Source organism: Saccoglossus kowalevskii, chromosome 8, assembly GCF_978046115.1.
Source record: "Saccoglossus kowalevskii chromosome 8, keSacKowa6.1, whole genome shotgun sequence".
Classification (NCBI taxonomy): Eukaryota; Metazoa; Hemichordata; class Enteropneusta; family Harrimaniidae; genus Saccoglossus; species Saccoglossus kowalevskii.
The window spans coordinates 19,976,677-19,998,448 of NC_140648.1; the positions used below are offsets into that span (position 1 = coordinate 19,976,677).

The 21,772-nt window shown below is 35.4% G+C and overlaps 2 protein-coding genes across 2 annotated transcripts in view; one reads left to right on the forward strand and one right to left on the reverse strand.

Moving 5' to 3' along the window:
- LOC100372101 (ribosomal RNA-processing protein 7 homolog A-like) lies at positions 1–12,767 on the forward strand. The gene is made up of 7 exons (XM_002741038.4): positions 1–68; positions 4,245–4,384; positions 5,331–5,462; positions 5,761–5,884; positions 6,503–6,600; positions 8,442–8,640; positions 12,633–12,767. The coding sequence occupies exons 1-7, from the start codon at positions 32–34 to the stop codon at positions 12,716–12,718; spliced, it is 816 nt and encodes a 271-aa protein (XP_002741084.2). The 5' UTR covers positions 1–31; the 3' UTR covers positions 12,719–12,767.
- LOC102807954 (integrator complex subunit 15-like) overlaps positions 12,704–21,772 on the reverse strand; it is a 17,215-nt gene continuing 8,146 nt past the window's right edge. Inside the window, exons 5-7 of the mRNA XM_006824364.3 lie at positions 14,101–14,595; positions 13,696–13,735; positions 12,704–13,339 (exon numbers count right to left, since the gene is read on the reverse strand). Coding sequence (XP_006824427.2) covers positions 13,297–13,339; positions 13,696–13,735; positions 14,101–14,595 — 578 coding nt within the window. The 3' untranslated portion in view covers positions 12,704–13,296. The remainder of the gene's footprint in view (positions 13,340–13,695; positions 13,736–14,100; positions 14,596–21,772) is intronic.

Consider the following 21,772-nt stretch of genomic DNA (forward strand, 5'->3'; position numbering starts at 1 on the left):
TGGAGGGTCTTAAAATCAGGTGATAATCAAAATGGCAGCCCCCATGAATAGCGTCGCTGGATTTAAAGGTGAATATCTCGCTTATCAAATCGTAAATGTGATGTAATGCTTTTCTAGTTTAAATTACCAATATTCCAATAGTTTTCAAAGATAGCATTCTAGTGCTTTCGGAGTGTGATCAAAACGAAGATTGTATGTTTGAACACAGTCACTCGACTACGACTCTCCTAGCAGTGACTATTTGAAAGAAGTGTCTGGACCAGACTGTGATTGTGAACTTGGAATGATTATTTGTTTGTCTATAGTTAAAACAACATTCAGATGTGTATGATTCTTGAAATACAATGTATATCCACAGTGCCGCATTTAGAATTTAAATGTGCACACACGACCCACGAACGTGTCAACATCAACAGCGCCCTCTTGTGATGTACCTAGTTTAAGCAATGCGGCTCGTAAAATTTACTGGTTTATGCTGGTTTGTAAAATTGTTGAAAGACAAAATTATTCATCAGAAATAGAAAACTGGCTCACTGATTAACAACATTTTTGCTAATGTGACTGTGCTGATATTTCAGTGTGTCAGTATGTATCATTTTGTTTGATTAACTTTGCCATTTATTATATAGTTATACAATTATAAATATAATAACATGTTGGTGTCCAAACTTGAACATATGGACAGTGCCAACCAAAATGAGTACTGGTCTGTGCTGAAAAGCCTACGTAATCAAAAGACCAAAAATCAAGACAACAATATCCGGAAAAAATTGGATTGATCATTTTTCAAAACTCTATAATAAAACAAACATTAAAAATCATGAGTTACAAAATAATCTTATAGAAAAAGAAATGCGACAAATTCCCAACCAATATCTAAACTCAAATATCACATACAAAGAAATTCTTAGCGCTGTTAGCAAACTAAAAAACAATAAATCAGCTGCTGATGACAGCATTGCCAATGAAATGTTGAAAACCAAAAATAAGTTAATGATAAGATGTTTACAGAAACTTTTCAACTGTATTCTAGATAGTGGAAAATTTCCTGCAACCTGGAAATCTACGATTCTTGTTCCACTACACAAATCAGGCGACAAATTAAATCTTGGTAATTATAGAGCTATTGCATTAACAAGTTGTCTCTCAAAACTATTTACTGGCATAATGAATCAAAGATTGACCACATACTTGGAAGAAAATAAATTATTTACCGACATGCAGTTTGGCTTTAGGAAAGACAGGAGAACGACAGACGCAATTTTCCTGTTAAAAACAGCAGTTGAAAAAACAATTTATAATAAAAATAAAAGCAGCAGTTCTGGAAGACGGTTATACACATGTTTTGTTGACTTTAGAAAGGCTTTCGACAGCATCTGGAGGGATGCACTCTTTCTGAAGTTACAAAACAGTGGTATCACGGGGAACTTTTATGAAATAATAAAATCTATGTATAAGGATATTAAATATAAAATTAAATTGTCAGAGGGTATAACTGATGGATTTCAGTCTACCTGTGGAGTTAAGCAAGGCTGCAATTTATCACCAACTTTATTTAACATTTTTCTGAACGATCTGCCAGAATTATTTGGGGATCAAATTGATAAACCAGTTCTAATGGGCGAGAAACCTATAAATTGCATCCAATATGCAGATGACCTTGCACTTATTTCAGAAACGGAAGACGGCCTACAAAGCTGTCTGAACAAATTAAATGACTATTGTATAAATTGGAATTTAGAAGTAAACGTAAAGAAAACTAAAGTCATGGTATTTAATTGCAGCAACAGACTGATTAAAAACATGAATTTTAAAATCAACAACCAAGACATAACAGCTGTTAGCGAGTTATGCTATTTAGGGGCAATATTTACTCCAAATGGAAAATTTAAAACAAACTTATCTATGTTAAAAAATAAATCAATGAAGGCTCTTTTCAGCATCAGACAAACAGTCTTAAACCACAAAATAATCTCACCAGCACTTAGTTTGAAAATTTTCGACCAATTAATTTCACCTATACTCATGGTATGGTGCAGAAATCTGGGCCAATGAAATCACAACTGACAGTAACAGTTTAGAGCAAGTTTGCAGTCATTTTTACAGGTTTATCCTAGGAGTGAGTAAAATGACGCCAATTAGTGGTTTGAAAGCAGAACTTGGTAGGTTACCAGTAAAATTAAAAATTAATTTGGCTCAAATTAAATACTGCCATAGACTATATAGTCTGCCAGATAATCACATTTTAAAATTAGCCCTGGATGAAATGATAAAAATTAATTCAAACTGGGTAAGGACTATTAATGCTACACTGGGACATGATCTAATTAAAATAAAAAATGATCACAATATAGAAAATTGGAATCAAATACTAAAAAAAGTAAAACTCAGACTATCTGAGTTTTATATTCAAAGATGGAGAGAAAAACTAAATTTCAGTGAAACCAATGAAAATAGGGGAACAAAACTGAGAACATACAAACTATTCAAAGTAAGCTATAATATGGAAAATTATTTGCAAAACATTTCAAATTTCAGCCTCAGGAAAATGCTTTCAAAATTCCGTCTGAGTGACCACAACTTAGAAATAGAATTAGGTAGAAGAACAAAGCCCAAAATAGAATTAGAAAATAGACACTGTAATAAATGTAACACTAAAGCATTAGGAGATGAAAAACATTTCCTGCTATTTTGTACTGGCTATATAGAACAAAGAAAAAAACTGTTTGATGAGTGTTCAATAAATATTTACACAATGGATGTGAATTCCATATTTAAAAAGATTATGGAGAATAATATAGCTTTAGCAAAATACTTAAAGAGCACAATTTTTAAAACCACAGAAAGTAATTAATTTATTTCTTTTATTTTATTTTACTAACATTTTATTTTTATCTCTTATGTATTGTATGTATTTATGTTCCTTACCATACAAAAACCCTCTGAAGGTTTTTTAGTAGTGTAATAAAGTTATTATTGAATGAAATAAATTAGGTAATTGTATCATGATCTTCTATATACTGTAGAATACTTTATTTCCACTTAGAATTTATTTTTGCTATTTTTGCTGAAGAGATGCTTCGGTGAAAATAAAATCCAGCGAATATTCCTTTTTTTCTATGTCTCACATTTAACTCATCAATTGTCAGTGAAAATAAATTCCATACAAAACACCGAAAAAGCTTTTTCAGCGAAAATTTATTCCAGCTAAAATAAAGTATTTCACAGTATTTGAATATCAATGTGTCAGAGTCCCCTACTATTAGTTTGACCTCTCCTGGTGAATATAAATTAGTTGATGATTAATACCAGTAAGTCAGAAGCAACTTTTGTTATTGATAAACATTTGTACTTGAAATCAAATCCCTTCAATGTTTATATGTGTACTTTTACTGGTATTTGTATCTGACGCTTTGAGGGCCCTGAGTGAGATAAAGATTAAATTAATGCGCAGAACGGGGATTAAAAATAGCCGTACGTATAATCAATTGAAATGTATGCAATGGTGGTAGAAATATACAACTTTAACTGCATAAATCTAATGAATACTAATCAATGATAATAATATGAGTAAACATACTGCAGTGGAATAAATCTGATTGTAGTAAGCATATGGTAATTCCATTTATATATATACTGTAATTCCGGTATATAACTACTGGTATATATATATGCACAAGGTGTGACAAAGTTTACCAGGCTTCCCTATTTATTAATTTAAATAATATTAAATAAATATAAAAAAATATTTAGACACAACTTTATGCACTGTTATACCGAACTCAACCGCATTAGCACCCGTGTCTGGTCAAGCGCCCACCCCATACATTTGCGTGATTTTTATATTCAGGTCACATTCGCTGAATCACCCAAAATGGCAAATTTTGTGATGTTTTGGTGTTCAGAACAAATATGGCGATGACAGGAGGGCATTCAGAAATTTACTATCACAGGCAGAAATAAATGTTGATATAATATTAAAATTGCTTTCTGACTTATGTGACATATTTGCATAAATTCACCTAATATAGTCTCCCAAAAAACTATAAAAATTACCATTTTAGACTCATAATTTACCTCAATCGCTCAGGGAAAATAATTAAATCACCACCCTTATAGATTTTGTTCACAACTGAATGAGCTTCTCTTTAGTCCTTGTTAAACAAGGTTATAAGTTTCTCCAGTAACAAAAAATAACAAATTATGTACAACTGTATGAACTCATTTTCAACTTTGTTTTGCAGTGATGCCAGTTAAACTAAATAACAAAAGTGACGTTGTGAGATATTTTTATTACAAAGAACATAATGTGCGAGAGAAAGATTCATCAAAGCCATCGGATAGAACACTCTTTGTGGTCAACATTCCAGCATATTGCAATGAGGTATTCTTTTACATGTACTTATATATTATTGCCTCATGGATTGGTTACATTACATCTCATAATTGTAACCATATCTCTGTAAATCAAAGCATTCTACCATATTAAGAAATACAAATTCTAAGATGATACATGTGTATTTGAAATCCAAGTTCACAGCAAGAAAGTTCCAATTTTTTGTACTGGACTTCATACATTGGATCAGGAAGGTATACATGTACTCGTACTATAGTAATACAATTTGTATGAGGCTATTGCCAAGTATGCCCTCAGACAGTACACAGTCGCATGAAATTGTTATTTGTCAGTTGTTTTACCAATTAAATGGGTGGCTTACTGACATGAACATACATGATAATGTTGAGTGCTTACAAACAGCTTTCCGTTTATAACTCTGACTAAGGTTGATACATGTATACTTTTGTTGACTTTCCTCTGTTGTGCTTTATTTCTCTGTGACTGGCTTTTTGAGTGTCAGAAGAAGAAAAAACTATGGTATCCAAGCTAGTTTATGAATGATGAACCTCAACCTTAATGATGAACTTCACTCTTGATCCATGTAGATTTTTCATTCAACCGTTTCCAAGGGGAATTTATTAAGGTGATTGATGCTGATAAATGTTGACAAAACAAAATTTACAAGAGTGGTGAATTTGTCACGTGCCAAAAATTATTCATCGAGATACAACCCCCGGAAAAATTATTTAAAAAAAACTCCAATCACAGGTGTAATTTCAAAATTACGACATTATGTTGAAAATAGTTGCAGGCAGGAGTAGGGCTTAATATTACCAGTATTGGGAAATCTCAAAATGTTTACTTGCAAATAAATGTAGGTACCCTCATTTTTTTATCCACTTTTTGTTACTTAATTGGTGGACCTTAAGCAAAAAATGCCAAAGAGTTTATAGTTTTTGTACAGTGACTATGTGCATATGTTCTGTTTCAGGAATGTCTTCAACGTTTATTCTCACAATGTGGAACAGTCGAGAGTGTCCACTTTCAGCAAAAACCAGGCATTTCAAAGACAAAAACAGCAGTGGAAAAGTCAACATTTTTTAAACAAGTTAATCTCATAAAAGTGAGTCGTCATGGACTACGTACATTTTATTGCTCTGCTTTCCCATATGTCATACAAAGGATCTATTGTTTTCTTGCACAGTTCTGCACATCAAATGGTGTAACAATTGTCTGTAGAACTATAAAATTTTTATTCACCGAGTATATTCACAGAGTGGAAAAGAATTTCTGATAGCATTTCTACACTTTATAATGTGTTCAACTGCAACTCCTCATAGACTCCTCACCCAGTATGGCACAGTTAGGAGTTTATTATTGTTATATTAGGATTTGATTTGATTTTTTTTTTTCATTTCCAGGGTTATAAGGTTGCTTATGTTATATTCAAAAATCCATCTGGTCTACAAAATGCAAAGAAATTCAATTATAAACAACCATTATTATTGTCAACAGAAGAAAGTCCTATATTTGCTGGTATGAAAAGTGAGTGACCCAATTTTATTAAAAAATAATTAATGACTACTGTAAAATACTTAGTTTTAGCTGGAATTTATTTTCACTGATTTTTGACGAGTTGAATGTAAAATATAGGAAAAAAAGTATAATCGCTGGATTTTATTTTTACTGAATCATTCCTTCAACGAAAATAGCGAAAATTTATTCCAAGCGAAAATAAAATATTGTACTGTACTACAATCATGATGACAATAATGCTACACAGCCAAGCAGAAAACAACACCATCATCTTGTTGTGATTTAAAGTGCTGTTGTCAAATCAAACACCACTATCATTGTTCCTAAAAGTATTGCAGTGCTGCAAGGGAGATTGACAGGGAGTCACTGTAAAAAAATAAATCTTCGCTGTCACTTTGTTTGAAATTCATTTTTTAGTACATGTACTATGTAGTTGAGCTCATTCATTGGCAACAAATTTGCATAATATTCATACTTATTTACATGTCATGTGTGTATATACATGTACATATATGTGAGAAAAGAAGTCATGTCGGATGGCTATTTCAGAACCTGGCTGTCTCTAGTTCTTAACTAAACTTGGGATAAGACATTCACAACTTCTATTGTAATCTTTCGTCATTGTAGAATGGTGTAAAGAGTACATTGATAGCATACCAGACACCACAGAAATGCAAAAAGAAATAGACGAATACATGGCAAACTACGATAGACAGGAACTGGAGGTGAGTTGGCTTTAATGTTGATTATTTTACAATGAGATCCGCTGCACACACTTGGGGAGAATACTGCTGTTGATGACTTCTGTGGAGAGTAAAATTCTACTTATTGATCAGTCGATCAGAGGCATATAAAAGGAATACGCATGTTTGTTCTCCTGCATAAACATTTGTCTAAAGTTTGATGTTATCCCCTGCTCTAATTCACCACTCCTGTATTTTAAACTATATTATACAAGTATGTATCTATGTGAAGAGCAATGCAATAAAAGTCGGCAATTCCTGGTTGTAGTTCAGATCACAGGCATTGCCAGAAATGGACAATAGAATTTGGTCAAGTAGGGATTTCCTGTCTATACCATTGCAGTGACTATAATTACATGCAAAATTATTCAAGACAACAGATGATGTAATAGACTTTAAAGATCTATTGTTTAGCCTAATTGAGAGTCTATTGTTATGTTAAGTAGTTCACAGCTTGGGGTTGGAAACAGTAGTAAGTGAGGTAATCTTTTGTTTCCTTTGTTCTGTGCCCACTTGTATTTGTTAGCTGATCATATGAAGCCATGTAATAAATGGTGTTAGTTGCCAGAGAACGAGATACCATTAGGTACACTCTTATGGTGGCATTGAAGACAGCCATCCGTTATATACTTAATACAAAAATATGTGAACAGACTAATCTTGTAAATATCATTGTTGTCGTCAATGGCGATTGGTATGCAAATTACATTTGTCTGACGCATTACAAAACAAAAGTCGAGACTGTCGTGGAACAATACACAACTCACAGACAGGCAGTGGGCTGAAACGCCTCTTTTATAAAAAGGGAAAATGGCCGATACAATATATTGATCTTGTGGTCTGACCTTCAGCATCAAAAGGAGTATGGCGATAGTGGTTTGCGCTCGAAAAGTGGGGTAATTTAACATGGACTAACCATGCTCTTTTTACCTCCATGGACTAACGAACATAAAAGAAATCTTGATTCAGGTTACTTCCTGTTGTTAATTGGATTAAAACAGTTATATTTGCTAACAACTGAATCGTATATCAGTGTAAAAAATGCATGAATTTCAACTCTAATTTGGGCAGCGAATACTGCGTCTACAACTGCGTCAGCTGCGTCGTCGTGTTCATTGAACCAGAGAGTATCCAGAATGAAGCAAACAAACTTGAACAGTCACCTGCGTTAGTGCATTTTCCTATTTTTAAAAATAGAGTCTGGCACACAAATACACATCGTCCATTGGTAATACACTGGACCAGTGTAGGATTTATCATCAGGTTTTACGGCAAGTTGGGCATTTATTGGTGGAGTTTTGATGAAAACGTCTATAACATATCGAAAGCTTGGAACGTCACCTGTCTATTACGAAGCACACAAAAGTGAAAAAATGAAAAATATAAACTCAAAATTAAAATTTGTTTTAATATATGTTTATGCAATGCATTCTCTATGGCACATTCTGTGATGTTTATTTGACTGGAGAACACTGGTCAGGACGGAATTCGGCCATCTTATCCACTCATTTCTGGTGATGCCATTGCCAAATGGCCAATTTGTTTGTTCTCCAAAATATCTGATAAAAGAGTGTTTTACAAATTTTACTCCGTTTTTATGCACTGCTTAAACATTATGGTACCCAATGTGTCCATTATACGTTAATCAGTGATGTTAAAATATTTTAAACACGAAAATGTATAAATAATATAAACAGTACTGATGAAACATTGCATGTAAACCAAAGAAGAAAAAGACAGTTGAGTTGTTGTATGTTCACAGTCATTGTATTGGTGTAGCTACTGATACATTAAATTTCTGGTTATCTTTTTTTGTGAACAAGGAGGAAGAAAAGACAACTGAATTGGAAGGAGTTGCAGACTCTGATGGCTGGATTACTGTAACTCGGAAAGGCAGAAAACCCGGATTGGCCAGAACAGAAGTGAACCAAACAAAAGCAACAGTACAAGAAAAGAAAAAGCGAGAGAAGACAGAATTATTAAACTTCTACAGGTTCCAGTTCAGAGAATCCAAGAGAGAGCGTAAGTGAATTTTTGAGTTTTATCGAGAGAGACTGATCCTATATACCTCCACCATAGGAAAACACAGCTGAAAATAAATCTACATGATTTATTGATTGATGACCCATGAACACTAAAGTTGTGTGGGCCAATAGACTTTATAGACGCAAATGGCTGGTGCGACTATGCATTGTTGCATCCGCTGCTCCATTGATCTCTGTAACCATGGTATTTGGAACAGTGAACTTGATGACGGGGGAGAATGGAACACTATTTGAGGGGCAAAAACAAGTCAGATGACTCTCTTGCTCAAAACGAGTCACTGGCAATTTGCGTCTCAAGGTTCATAAGGTCAGTGGAATATGAACACCCTATTGGACACTCTCTCCTCACTTTGTTTCATATTTAGCAAGCCTAAGGCATGCTCACAATTTTTGTTTGTTGAATAAACAAGATTAAAATTATTTAGGTGGCCCAACGTGTTGTTTCTCCTCTGTGTTTTTCTGTATTTACCATACTCAGCAAATCTCAATGTAGACATATTGTCTTAAAGTGCCTGTGCAATGCTTACCCACACGCTTCCCATTTTAGATCTGTGCCCCACTGAAATGGGCAATTATTTATTTTTTTGCTGAAAATGATTACTCGTATCCAAGTAAATTTGAGATATTTCCCGTGCTGTAGCCACGCTCACCTATCCTGAAACGGTCGACTGTTTCCGGATTTCCGGCTCTCGCCGAAAGGGCGCCATCAAATGCAAAAATATGAGAGGAAGCCATACCCCTGGGCCGTACTTTTATATCACTGTGTCATTCAACGTACAACTGTACTTTTAAACGATATACATTTTTTAATCGGCGTTTCTTTTGTCTATTTTATTTTATTTTTGAGAGCGAATTTTTAGAAGTTGTTTTCACAACAAACTTTTATGATGGTTAAACGTTGTGTTGTGGGCGGTTGCAGTAATGCGTATAGTCATAGTGTAAGTATTTACACGTTTCCAATCGATTCCAAGGTGCAAAATCGGTGGACGAAAGCCGTGATAATAACGAGAAAAGGTTGGGGTGGACTTCCTCCTAGCAGCTTCATATGCAGTGTCTACTTCTGCACCTCAGATTCTTTTTTTTTTTTGAAAAACTGTCCATGACAAAACAACTAGGTTTTAATGAGAAACGCCGACAATACAAAACGTTTTCGAAAAAATAGATTCCGAACCAGCCCATGATCACTGAGACGGATTTCAGAAGGGGAAGAGACGTCGAGTATGTGTTTCAAATGATTTGATTTTTTTTTGCGATCCTGATTATCGCTTTATAGAGACCACCCGTGTTATGTAAAAAGGTAGCAGTAATTTTGATAATGACACGAAAACGAAGCGTCAGTCAAACAGGAAATTACACAGCCCTCAGGCTGTTTTCATTTTCGCAGGCTAAAAGTGTCTGAATTGTTCAGTTATTTGTGTTGAATGTCGAATTCACACCTTTGTTGCCTTTACTTGCAGCTTGATCGGCGTAATAATTTACGGAATAAGAATCCGGGCTTGAGCTGTCAATGTATGTTTTTAATATGATGTCATAATCATGAAAATCACGCTAAATCCACTCTGAATTTGTCTGTATGTGAGTCGCTCTCAATTATTTTTGTTATCTAATTAAACGCACGCACGCACTTGTCCCCCTCGTGACCCGACGCGTTCACCCATTACAACGCGGCAGTCATTTATTTAGTAACTGTGTTTTGTCGTTTTTTTTTAAAATTATTTCTCTATTTTATAAATCAATAGTGTCTAGTAACCTGCTAAATAACAAGACGATTCAGTCGTCAAATTTGATTTTGTCCAATGCCGGAGTCCAGCGACAGTGTACAAATTTGCTCCGGTGACGGTGACGACCACGGTGACTAGCTACACCAGACCGGACATATTTCGCATCTGACTCAACCTCATGCAACAAACTTGATACTATGTGTTCATTATGGTCCATTCTTCCTCGACGAACAAGTACATAAGTGGCAATTTAGTCAAAGACGAGAAAACAGCACAAGAAATTAGCTTTATTTACACGTATCGGCAATGCAAGCTGCCCAGCGACTTCCCCTTCTGACGTCACAAGGGGAATTTCTGTATGCAAATGAGAAGCTAATGATGAACCACGTTTTAAAATAAACAAAAATAAAGTTTCCGTAGACTGAGTTAAAACATATTTTTTCACTTAAAAAAAATTATTTATGCTTAGAAACATAAAAAATAATAATATTTATGTATCAATGGATAATTTTAGGCGTGAAAATAGCAGCCATTTCACAGGCACTTTAAATCGTCTTGGAGTCATCCTAACTAATTTGAATCGTGGGTGGTTGGAAGAGTGGACACAAACTATCTGGATACTAGAATGAGAGAATTGGGGGACACAACTACATAGACTGATAGACAGTCAAACTTAACCAGGCTGCGATCTTTTTATTTGCAATGCTGCCTTTGGAAGTACTGTAAAATGTGTACAAGAAGCCGCAACTTCTATTAATGCGGTATATTGCAACAGAGGGTACGCGACATTTACATATATGATGAATTTTAGGTTCTGCTACTTGTATTAGTAATGTGGATTCTAATACATATTTTACTGTCGAGAAATCTTTGAATTTGGTCTTCCTTCCTTATAACGATTTCCTTCTTGGTCCAATTGACTATTATCAGCCATTATTGTTGCATTGTGAAAAGGGTTTTAAGACTAAGCAACAAAGGTCACAAACTGAATTTGCACATTTAGTCAAGGTTTGTGGCATGTAATATAGTGCTTGGTTATAATGCAGTTAGGCTGGCCTAACTTGGGAATTAAAATTAGGATTAGCACTGGCACACCTTTCAGGGCGCAATTTATTTAGGCCAACCTAAATATTACTTTTTGTTCTCACATGATATTAAGTCAAGCCCAAATGGATCAGCCTAAGGGCTGCTTTATTTCCCAATGTAAAATCTCTTTTAATGTATGGCTTATAAGTGAATGGCTTATACATACTTTCCTGCACAAAGAACAAATTTGTTTATTCTCAGTATGCAAAAATCTCAATTTGACATGTTAAGGCTAGCACAGCAATTGTAAACCTTCATTAAATTGAAAGGTACCGGTATTTAAGTGAGATAGGTATACTTATGTCATGAAGTGATATACTCCCTAGTGTAGGTATTAAGTATACCAAGATATAGTGAGATAGGTATACTTAAGTCATGAAGTGATATATTCCCTAGTGTAGGTATTAAGTATCTCAAGATATAGTGAGACAGGTATACCTAAGTCATGAAGTGATATATTCCCTAGTGTAGGTATTAAGTATCCCAAGATATAAGTGAGATAGGTATATTATAATTATGGCAAAAATGGGATTCATTGCAGTATGTACGGTTATTTCACAATTATCTCATGAAACTTAGTACATATATGTCCTGGAACAATGCACAATTACCCAATTTCTACCTATATCTCAAAAACCAATTGCATACCAATTGCCACCTATATCTCAAAAACCAATTGCATACCAATTGCCTAATCATCCTATTTCATTGAAATTAGGTACATAGATGCTCTGGGATAATCCACAAACATGATTAGTTTAATGTTGAAAACCATGCATATTGATTATCTAATCAAAAATTCAGATTTAAATTAAACTTGTGGTAGAGATGCTCTGAAATGAAATTTATAAAGTTCAATAAAAGTGCATCTTCTTTTGGAGAACACTCACAGGTCAGTTGTGCTATTATTAGACACAGTTTATTACCACACTTGCGGGTCAAGGAAATTGTTGTTTTAGAGAGACTTTCTGAATATTTTCAGTTATTTTACATTTGTACTGAGAAATTCTTCAGTTGAGGTCACTAATGAAAATAAATTGCTTTAGGTCTATGAAACAGTGTTATTCTCTACATATGAATGGTAATGTATATCACTGCATATGCAAGATATTCAGTCAGTAAGTCATGTACCATATCTTAATTGTGGTCTTCTGTTTTTCAGACATTGCACAACTGAGAAAGAGGTTTGAAGAGGACAAGGAAAAGATTGTCGCAATGAAAGCTGCGAGAAAATTCAAACCGTATTGAGCTATTTTTTTATTACATATTCTTAATAAATACATGTAGATGTATCACAGTTTTTGTTTTTATCCAATTCAGAAGTATCATTGTAATACTGGTAAACAAAACTAAAATTTGTCATCCATTTTGACTTACTGTAAAATCTATATTAGAAGCTGCGGCTTCTATTAGAATGGTACAATGCAACAGATAGAATGCGGCTTCTAATACAGATTTTACGGTATAACCTCAAGTGTAGAATGAGATTCGACAATACATGAAATCGTTTTTTTTTTTTACAGGCGCCTCCAATAGAGCAAATACTCCAATAGGAGTAAAAAAAGAATTACAAAGATCTGTTTTCCAGTTCAGTTTGTCATGTTATATATAGGATACACTATCACCCCTAAACTAGATATCTTCCAAATGCAATGAAATTCACAGAAATTTTATTACACAATGCATAAACATTGACCTTTCAGAATTTGTAGTCCTTGTTCTTATGAAATTTGCATACATAAATTGTGGCTGTACTCGAAGGTTTCCTGTTCATGGGTGGAGCAGGGTGTGGCCCATTGAGATTGACGTACTGCTATTTTATGGCTTCATCTGACCATCATTGGTTGGCTTAGTACTATCTGCAGCAATCTGTGAAAAATATGAATCATTAATTTTCTGGAAGTGATAACAAAAAAAATATATCTATTTACAGATGTCTTCCTTACTTTGATAACGGGGGAGAATGGGATACTATTTGAGGGGCAAAAACAAGTTTGTGTAACATTTACATCTGATTTCTTTCACTAAATTACAATAATAAATGATTGAAAAAAACTGTCAACGAATGTGCTGCTCTGTTAGGGTTTGGTAGCCAATCAGGCAAGAGCTTCAAGTTAATTCCAATGAAGGCAATACATATTTGCATAAACATTTGGTCGATATGATCACTGGTATTATAACAGGGATGATTATTTCATGTTAATATATTTTTTCATTATACTCACCTCGTCTGTGGTAAACAAATACAGATGTCTTTTAAATGATCTGAAAGGAGAACAGAATTATAAATGTAACTGACTCAACACCGTCACAGGAACAGTGGTATGTCGCATTCACGACTTGATTAGCCCTTGTGAAAACTAAGAATGTATTTGCTCGCCATCCTTGTCACAAATGTGTCCATGGTAGCATCAACAGACAATAAGAAGGATGCGGAATCTTGTCGCATACGTATGAATCAAGAACTGTTTATTTATAGTTTCGTTGTTGGTTTTTTTAACATACAAAATAAAGGCAACCAACTCTAACCCCCCAATCCATTTTAAAGTCTAGGTCTTGATCTCTTATGTAGAAATTTGACTCATCATTTATGACAAGGAATACTTATTAGATCTATGTGAGCTACTCACCTTTAGTACAGACAAGACAGTGTGTGGAGAGCGCTAACTGTAATGACTGTGCCATCCGATCCACTGATATCTCTAACTGCCCCTGTTGACAATCTTTACTCCGGCACCTTTGGATGCTGTCAGCAATCTCCTTCATGTCTTGAAGACTGACAATTCCCCTTTGTATCAACAACGGGTCAATTCCGGGACTTTGCTGTACAGCCTTGTATGCAATCATAGCTTCTAATACCCCAAGGTGTAACTTAGAATACAGCTGACTGTTCTTTCCAGTTAGCTCTGTATTATCATGCATCATGTTCAGTGGGGCGAGTACACAACATGTTATTAGTCCTGGGATGGGCGTTCTCGCATCTGGATAATTTTGAGTTCTCTGAAATGATGGAATGTTTGGGAATTTTGGATAAAGACTTGATAAGCATAACAGCGGATAGTTGCTGACCCACTCAGTAATTACTTCTAGTAGCGTTATGGGTAATGACGACTGCTTTCCAAGACCTGCAATAAGATGAAACGTGTTTAACGCATCGCCAGCTTAAGGTAGCGAGAAGGGAAATTTTCACTTTTTTCTTGATTTTTCAAAAATTGATAAAACGGTTACTTTAGACCTTGATACATCACCCCAGGTTTACAAAAGATCGAAATTGCGAAATAACGTTGCTCAAATTAGTGTTTTAAAACACTAGCAGAAAAGACTACAACTGCCGTTTCGTGGATATTTGCATAGTGTTTATCTTTGGAAGGAATTAAATAATAAAATCTTATCTGTATACTCTGTTGTTGACGATTCTGATGCAACTGGTGATAAGCTTCCAGTTGCAAACAATGCGTGTTTATCTAACGTCCATTGTCAGCATTATTGTCAGTCGAGACTTCGTCGGAGAAACATGGTCATACAGTACTCATTTCGCCCAACCTTCCGCTTTTACATCGACCGCTTATCGCTTAATTTCCGACCACGCGGTCTTGTCCGACCGGAAACCGACCGCATTTTAATCGCGTTTTTTTTTCGCTCGCTCGCTCATTGAAAAATTGACCGCTCGCCCAAACACTGATCACTGGCACATGAGTGGTCGAAATGGTGGTTTTGATAGTGAAGTGTGAACATACAACTAGTATTAACTATTATTACATTCTGAACGACACCTCAAATATAATAGCTGTATTACACTTGTATCGTGAAAGCAACTGAACTGGGACCTCTTGTTACGTTTTTTGGGTGCTTGTTCTAGATGTAATATTTTTATTTTAACGAGACAGTTACGTGAAAAAAGCCTAGGTAATTTTAAAAATTGACTGTCAAATTTACCAGACGTGGACCGATGTGGATTCGATATAGTTATTTTTGGAATTAATCACTAACATTTCCTCGTTTCTCTGCTCTGTCAAAAGGAATTCCAAAAATAACTATATCGAATCCACATCGGTCCACGTCTGGTAAATTTGACATTCAATTTTTAAAATTAAGTCACGATCATTGAATGAGCTCGGTCTATAACGTATACGTACCGCAAAAGTGTTCCCACAAAAAATATTTTCGACTAAAAACGGCCACATGCCCTGAAAAAATCGAACAGAGCTTGACATGTATGAATAATTTATTGGGCTTAAAAGAAAAACGTGTCAAATTTAGTTATAGCCATAACTATTTGCTGGCCAGTCGATGAACAATTCAAAGTCCTTCAGGGCTGAAAATCATCGACGCTCTACTGGTTTACTTTATTTCACAACTTGCAGAGAAAACTGATTCGCGTAAGCTCTAATGTATCTTAGCCTAGTATTTTCTTTTTGAACTAAGGTCAAATTCCATCAGTTTGTCAAAATATATGTTTTTCAGCGAATAATTTTGAAGCCTGTCACAGCACAAACAACTATGTGAATCGACGCCGGTGATTGGATTGTACGACGACCCTTCAATGAGCGTCAAATATGCTTTGTTACAACATCATTGATTGGCTGAGAGTCACCTGATCGGAGCACGAACTGGGTCACAGAACCATATTTGTCCGATTTATCAACAGGACTTTGCAAAATAACCACTCCCACATTTTCAATCTTTTTTAGCGCGGAAGTTGCCAACAAATGTAAAAAAAATCGTGAATTTCATGGATTCGAATAAAATAAAGCAAGCGATTGATAAGGATGATTCTTAATATTTTCCCCGATGCTCTTCGAATTTTTATTTTTTTTATTTCAAGGTAAGAAATGGCTAGTTGAAGTTGCATCGTCTTCAATGCGGTTGTTTCACCGCGAACAACTCTAGCTCTGTTTTGGGCATGGTTTAGTTTTGCGATGTAAAATAAAATATATATTAAAACAAGTAACCTGTAGAATGCTGTGTGGGTAATATTTTTATATTGATTTTTGTTGCATTTGCAGCAAATAGTTACCAAACAATGAGAAATCTATAGGATTGGATATACCTCTCAGCTGGCTTCACATGCATAGTTCAAGACTGCCTAACCGGTGCTTATACCAGGATTTAGTTGCAGCACTGTGGTCTGTGGTTACAGCTTCATTTTCCGAGTAATCACAAGAAATTGACATGACAATAGAAATTCATGAAAGACTGGCACTCTCATACAATTAATAGCAAGTGAAATTCCTGGAATTGAAACATAGATTTTGAAGTCACTGGTGTAGGCATTGAATAACTTCAAGTTGGCATAAAGACGAGGTAGTTTATTTAATCAGTGCTGAACTAGAGGTTGAAATTATAATTAAGTTCGTTGTCATATAATTTGTTTGGCCGAGTCTCGTGCCACGCCCGTGGCAGGAGACAATATGGCTACTGCCACGGGCGTGGCAGGAGACAATGTGGCTATTGCCACGTCCCGGAAGTAAACGTATCAACGTTCTATGTGTAGTTTCGGTCGTCATATACAGATTTTTCACTTGTTTTACCATCGGTGTTTGAATAAAATACTTTCACAGTGGTGTCGTTGTCAGAAATAATTTCAATTCCCGCATTTTATACGAAAATGCAAAGTCCAACCATTGACGGAAACTTTGTACGCCCTCCGGTGTTGGGAACTTGGAACACTACGTTTACCTAAAGCCAACCTCGGCGTTTATCAATCTAGTAAAACTCGCAAATTATGACGTCGTTACCGTATTTTTAAAGTTTTAAATAAAATTAATATAGTACCAATAATATATTATTTTCTCTTTTTTACAGTCAGAGATATGGTTAATGTTAAATGTAACTGGGAATTACCAATATTCAATAATATGCAACAGGTGATACTTTGAATTATGACGACGAGGCCATCGACTGTACGAATGAAAACCCAAGTTATTTTATCTGAATAATAAAACAGGTTTTATAATTGAAAGTGAGTTTATAACAGAGAGCATGAACACACTTGTAGCACGACTAATATCAATAGTGTATTCATTGTCATTGCGACCTGTTGTTTTTTTTAGAGAAAAAACCTTGCAACTTAGCATAGTAAATTTCCACAATATTTCCACATTTACTTTTACAACTGACTGTGTGGTACGTTCACACTATTTCCCTGTTAAACAAGTCGTTAATCGACGCAATTACACAATTCAATGTCCCCGCCTAAATGGGAAAATTAAACCAGTGCATGTTAAATTACAAGGCTATGTAATGATTGCTCAATACATGTTCATGCAGGCACTACCTAGTCATTTCTGAAGTAATTTGATTTACTATTTTCCAGAGAAACCAAGTAACGTATCTCCTGAAGAAAATTATTTTAATAGTGTATTTTCGTTATATAACGACGCCGTGATTTGCGAGTTTTATTAGATTGATAAACTCCAAGGTTGGCTTTAGGTAAACGTAGTGTTCCAAGTTCCCAAGTCCCGGAAGTAAATGTACCGACGTTCTATGTGTAGTTTCGGCCGTCATATACAGATTTTTCACTTGTTTTACTAGATTGATAAACGCCGAGGTTGGCTTTAGGTAAACGTAGTGTTCCAAGTTCCCAACACCGGAGGGCGTACAAAGGTTCCGTCAATGGTTGGACTTCACAATTTCGTATAAAATGCGCGAATTGAAATTATTTCTGACAACGACACCACTGTGAAAGTATTTTATTCAAACACCGATGGTAAAACAAGTGAAAAATCTGTATATGACGGCCGAAACTACACATAGAACGTCGGTACATTTACTTCCGGGACGTGGCAATAGCCACATTGTCTCCTGCCACGTCCGTGGCAGTAGCCATATTGTCTCCTGCCACGGGCGTGGCACGAGACACTCCGAATTTGTTTATTTAAATTTCTCGTGAATTCAAATAGAATACACTGGTGAAAGGATGTTTTTGAGGTGTGGTTACATTGTGTATGGAGTGGTAGGGTTGGCTGTCATATAATTTTTTCATTTTCAACTCTCATGAAATCACACAGAATTTCACTTAATTTATTTTCGATGAAAAGTTTTCAAGCATACGGTGTGAATCAAATTTTCACTGTGCTGTGTCAAGTCTCAATAGAGTATGAGGGAAATGGCATTTTCACTGGAATTTATTTTAGCGGAAAAATGTTCACAGTGAAAGGAAGTATTCCACATTATTACATATATACTGCAGTTTATTTTGATTCGTCCCTGAAATCAAAATCTGTACTTCCACACCCATATGCAAATGAGGTCTGAGAGCGAATAAAGTAGTCCGTTCAAGAGTAGCGTTTTTCGAAACATAGCAGAAATAAACAATATTTAGAAGTACGATACTTTACGTTTGGATACATGAATATATTTGCCGAGTGAAATGAAATTTGAACAGTAATGGTACTTCTAAGCAGTAACTTATTTTGACTAAAACTAATTTGCATATCACCCATGCAATGATGTTTTTGGTATTTTCACGGTCAATATGCAAATGAACATGGTATTGGCGATTCGCTCCACTTGGATTGCCCTTAAAATCACTTTAATTTTGTGTATATGTGTGTGCGTGTGATTTCTAGTGTTTTCACGTATTAATTCTTCTGTGATTTGTTTGGCTTGGCCGATTTCGCTCAAACTTAGCAGGTAGGTCACACCTTCACCCTAGTTATCAGGAAATGTATCTCCTACAAATTTTGGATGCAACACCTCAGACATAGCTCATTTTGCTCAGCTTGAGTGTGGGCACAAAGTTACTATTGGTAAAATCTGAAAACAAATTCTGACCACCGTTTCCATGGAAACAGCCAACAACTGAATGTTTTAATACCTTCACGTCAAATGTATCACACCCTACATTTCTATGATTAAAAAGCATGGACGTAGCTCATTCTAATCCGCTTGAGTGTGGGCAAAAATTTACTGAGATTTTTTTTGGCTTGGCTAATTTTGTTTATAATTGACAGGCAGGTCGTACCGTCACTAATTGGCAAAACAATCCTGGTCCACAGCTACCATGGCAACAGCCCAAAACTGTTTTTTGAATACTTTCGACCCCAAATTTATTACCTCCCACTAGTCTTGTATTCATGCCTTTTATTTTGGCTACGTTGCACACCGGTAAGAGATCACCGACGCCGACATTGTTACACTGTATCAACGTAATCCCGACGCAACTTTGAACTTTGAATGAACTGTAAATGCTGCCTGCAATCTAGAAAATACTATCGGTTGGAAATAATAAATTTAAGGGATTGTTCAGTTACTCTGGCCTGGGGGTCGGCAGATTCCATTTTGTCAGCTGTAAATCTCAGTTGACCCACCCCTATCGACAACAAAAAAATGGGCGACCCCCTAACATTATATTTTAAAACATGCTGACCCCCCCCCCCCGAAAAACAAAGAAACATTAACAGTTTTGGCTCTGACATGATTACAAAATGTATGATGTGCATTGAAAATATCGTGGTTTGCCGTAATTTTTAGTGTTTGCATTTAATAGACCAGTCACCTTAGGAGGGGAAGGGAAGCATAAAGCCAAAAAACGACTACAGAAAAAGCTGCAGGAAGTAGGGAAATCTATGCTGCTAAAGATAGTAAATAAAAACAAAGCTGTGGAGTACTCACTTGATAAACGCCCTTATAAGATAGGAAAAGAGGATTTGAATCTAGGCGGTTTGAAAACTAATTTGGATTTAATATATCTTTCATATCTTATAGACCAGGAAAGCTTTACACCTGAAGCACAGTCTGTGCTTATGAAAACAAAGGACACTTTGATTTTTGTATAAATTTGTGTTGGACTTTGGTATTTTACAGAGCAAAATATGCATATTTAAAAGTTAAAAAAACAAAAAAACTATTTATTTATATACATGAATCCATTTAACTTTTTTGATTTGCTGAACAAAAACTGTCACTGCTCTTTGTACTAATTGCTGTGTTTTTCCGTCTCCAGCTACAATTGGATAAATCCAGTAAATATCTTATACAATGGTGACTTCAGACTTTAAATAAAATAATCTGATATCACATGAACTTGGGATGTGTTCAAAACTTAACTGTATAATTGCATGGGGCTCTGCCGCATTGCATAATCTGTTAGTTATTTGTCAACTTCAACCCCAAAATATTTAGCCTATAACATTTTTTGCATCAACAAATTTATAGGCAATATGGGTAATAGTTGTTATTAAGAACACATTTGTACGATTAACTTTTTAATCTATTGTTCTGAAATAAAATTAAAAAAAACATATACATAAGCGCGTGTGTGAATTGTGGAAAACAGGGTGACCCCCCCATTCACAAAATCAAAAACAGGGTAACCCCCCTACTAACTTATCCACCCCCAGGCCGAAGTAACTGACCAATCCCTAACAACAGCATACGTCCTAGCAATAAAATAAAATGACTTCTAAGGACTGAATGTTTTTTTGCGAACTTTGTATACGGTGCCCAGTTTTAGTTATAAACCGACGTTAGCTTCACGTTCATGTCCTACCATGGCAACAGCCGAAAACATATTGCTAGTTTTTTTTTTAGTGGAGTGGATCGCCAACCGGCTTGTTTTCATTGGCAAAATCGTTCAGTAACATGTTTGGCATATTAGGTGTACATCACATGGACTACTACGATTGAGAGAACTTTATGTATGTTGAATGAGTTTTATAAACCCCGAAGGGCTCTTGGAAGATCCACCCGCAGTAAAATTAGCGATTGCCATGGAGGCGCAACCATCAACATCAAAATCCCAGGAGGTTTCTGCTGGCGACGTTACCCAGTTCCAAATAAAGATCACCAACGCCAAATAAGCAACATTTTAACCGGTAATCAAGATTAATTCAATCCACGGCTAACAAGCAACATCACAAGTGAAGTTGTAGCGTGAAGCTCAGCGACTACTGCTGACAACGTAAGTCATGCTTGCGTGCCTTCACCATTGTATTCAAACGAATCACGTGGTGTGCCGTTCTCTTTCAAACCCGGGATTCGATCAATAGGGGAGTTTCAGTAAAAAAACACATTGCAAATCATGCAAATTCAACATTTTCAAACCAGTATACTAAAACAGAAATGCTCAGCGATGCAAAAGAAGGATAGATGTTACTTTTCATTATACACATCTCTGTTGATACAATCCCTCACATATTCTATTCCCAGTTATACCTGCGTAAATGGATTAGCCTCTTTTGAGGTTGACATTCAGACTAAAATCACGTGACAGGCTGTTAAAATTGGTTGTTGCAAACACTTTCGCCGGTCTGGAAAATGTGTTTAGTTAGCTCTCTTTCAAGTAACAATGCAGATTTC

Coding starts and splice junctions, on each gene's coding strand:
- LOC100372101 (XM_002741038.4), top strand. CDS start 32: ATGGCAGCCCCCATGAATAGCGTCGCTGGATTTAAAG. Junction 69..4,244: donor TAGCGTCGCTGGATTTAAAG/GTGAATATCTCG, acceptor TTTGTTTTGCAG/TGATGCCAGTTAAACTAAAT. Junction 6,601..8,441: donor ACGATAGACAGGAACTGGAG/GTGAGTTGGCTT, acceptor TTTGTGAACAAG/GAGGAAGAAAAGACAACTGA.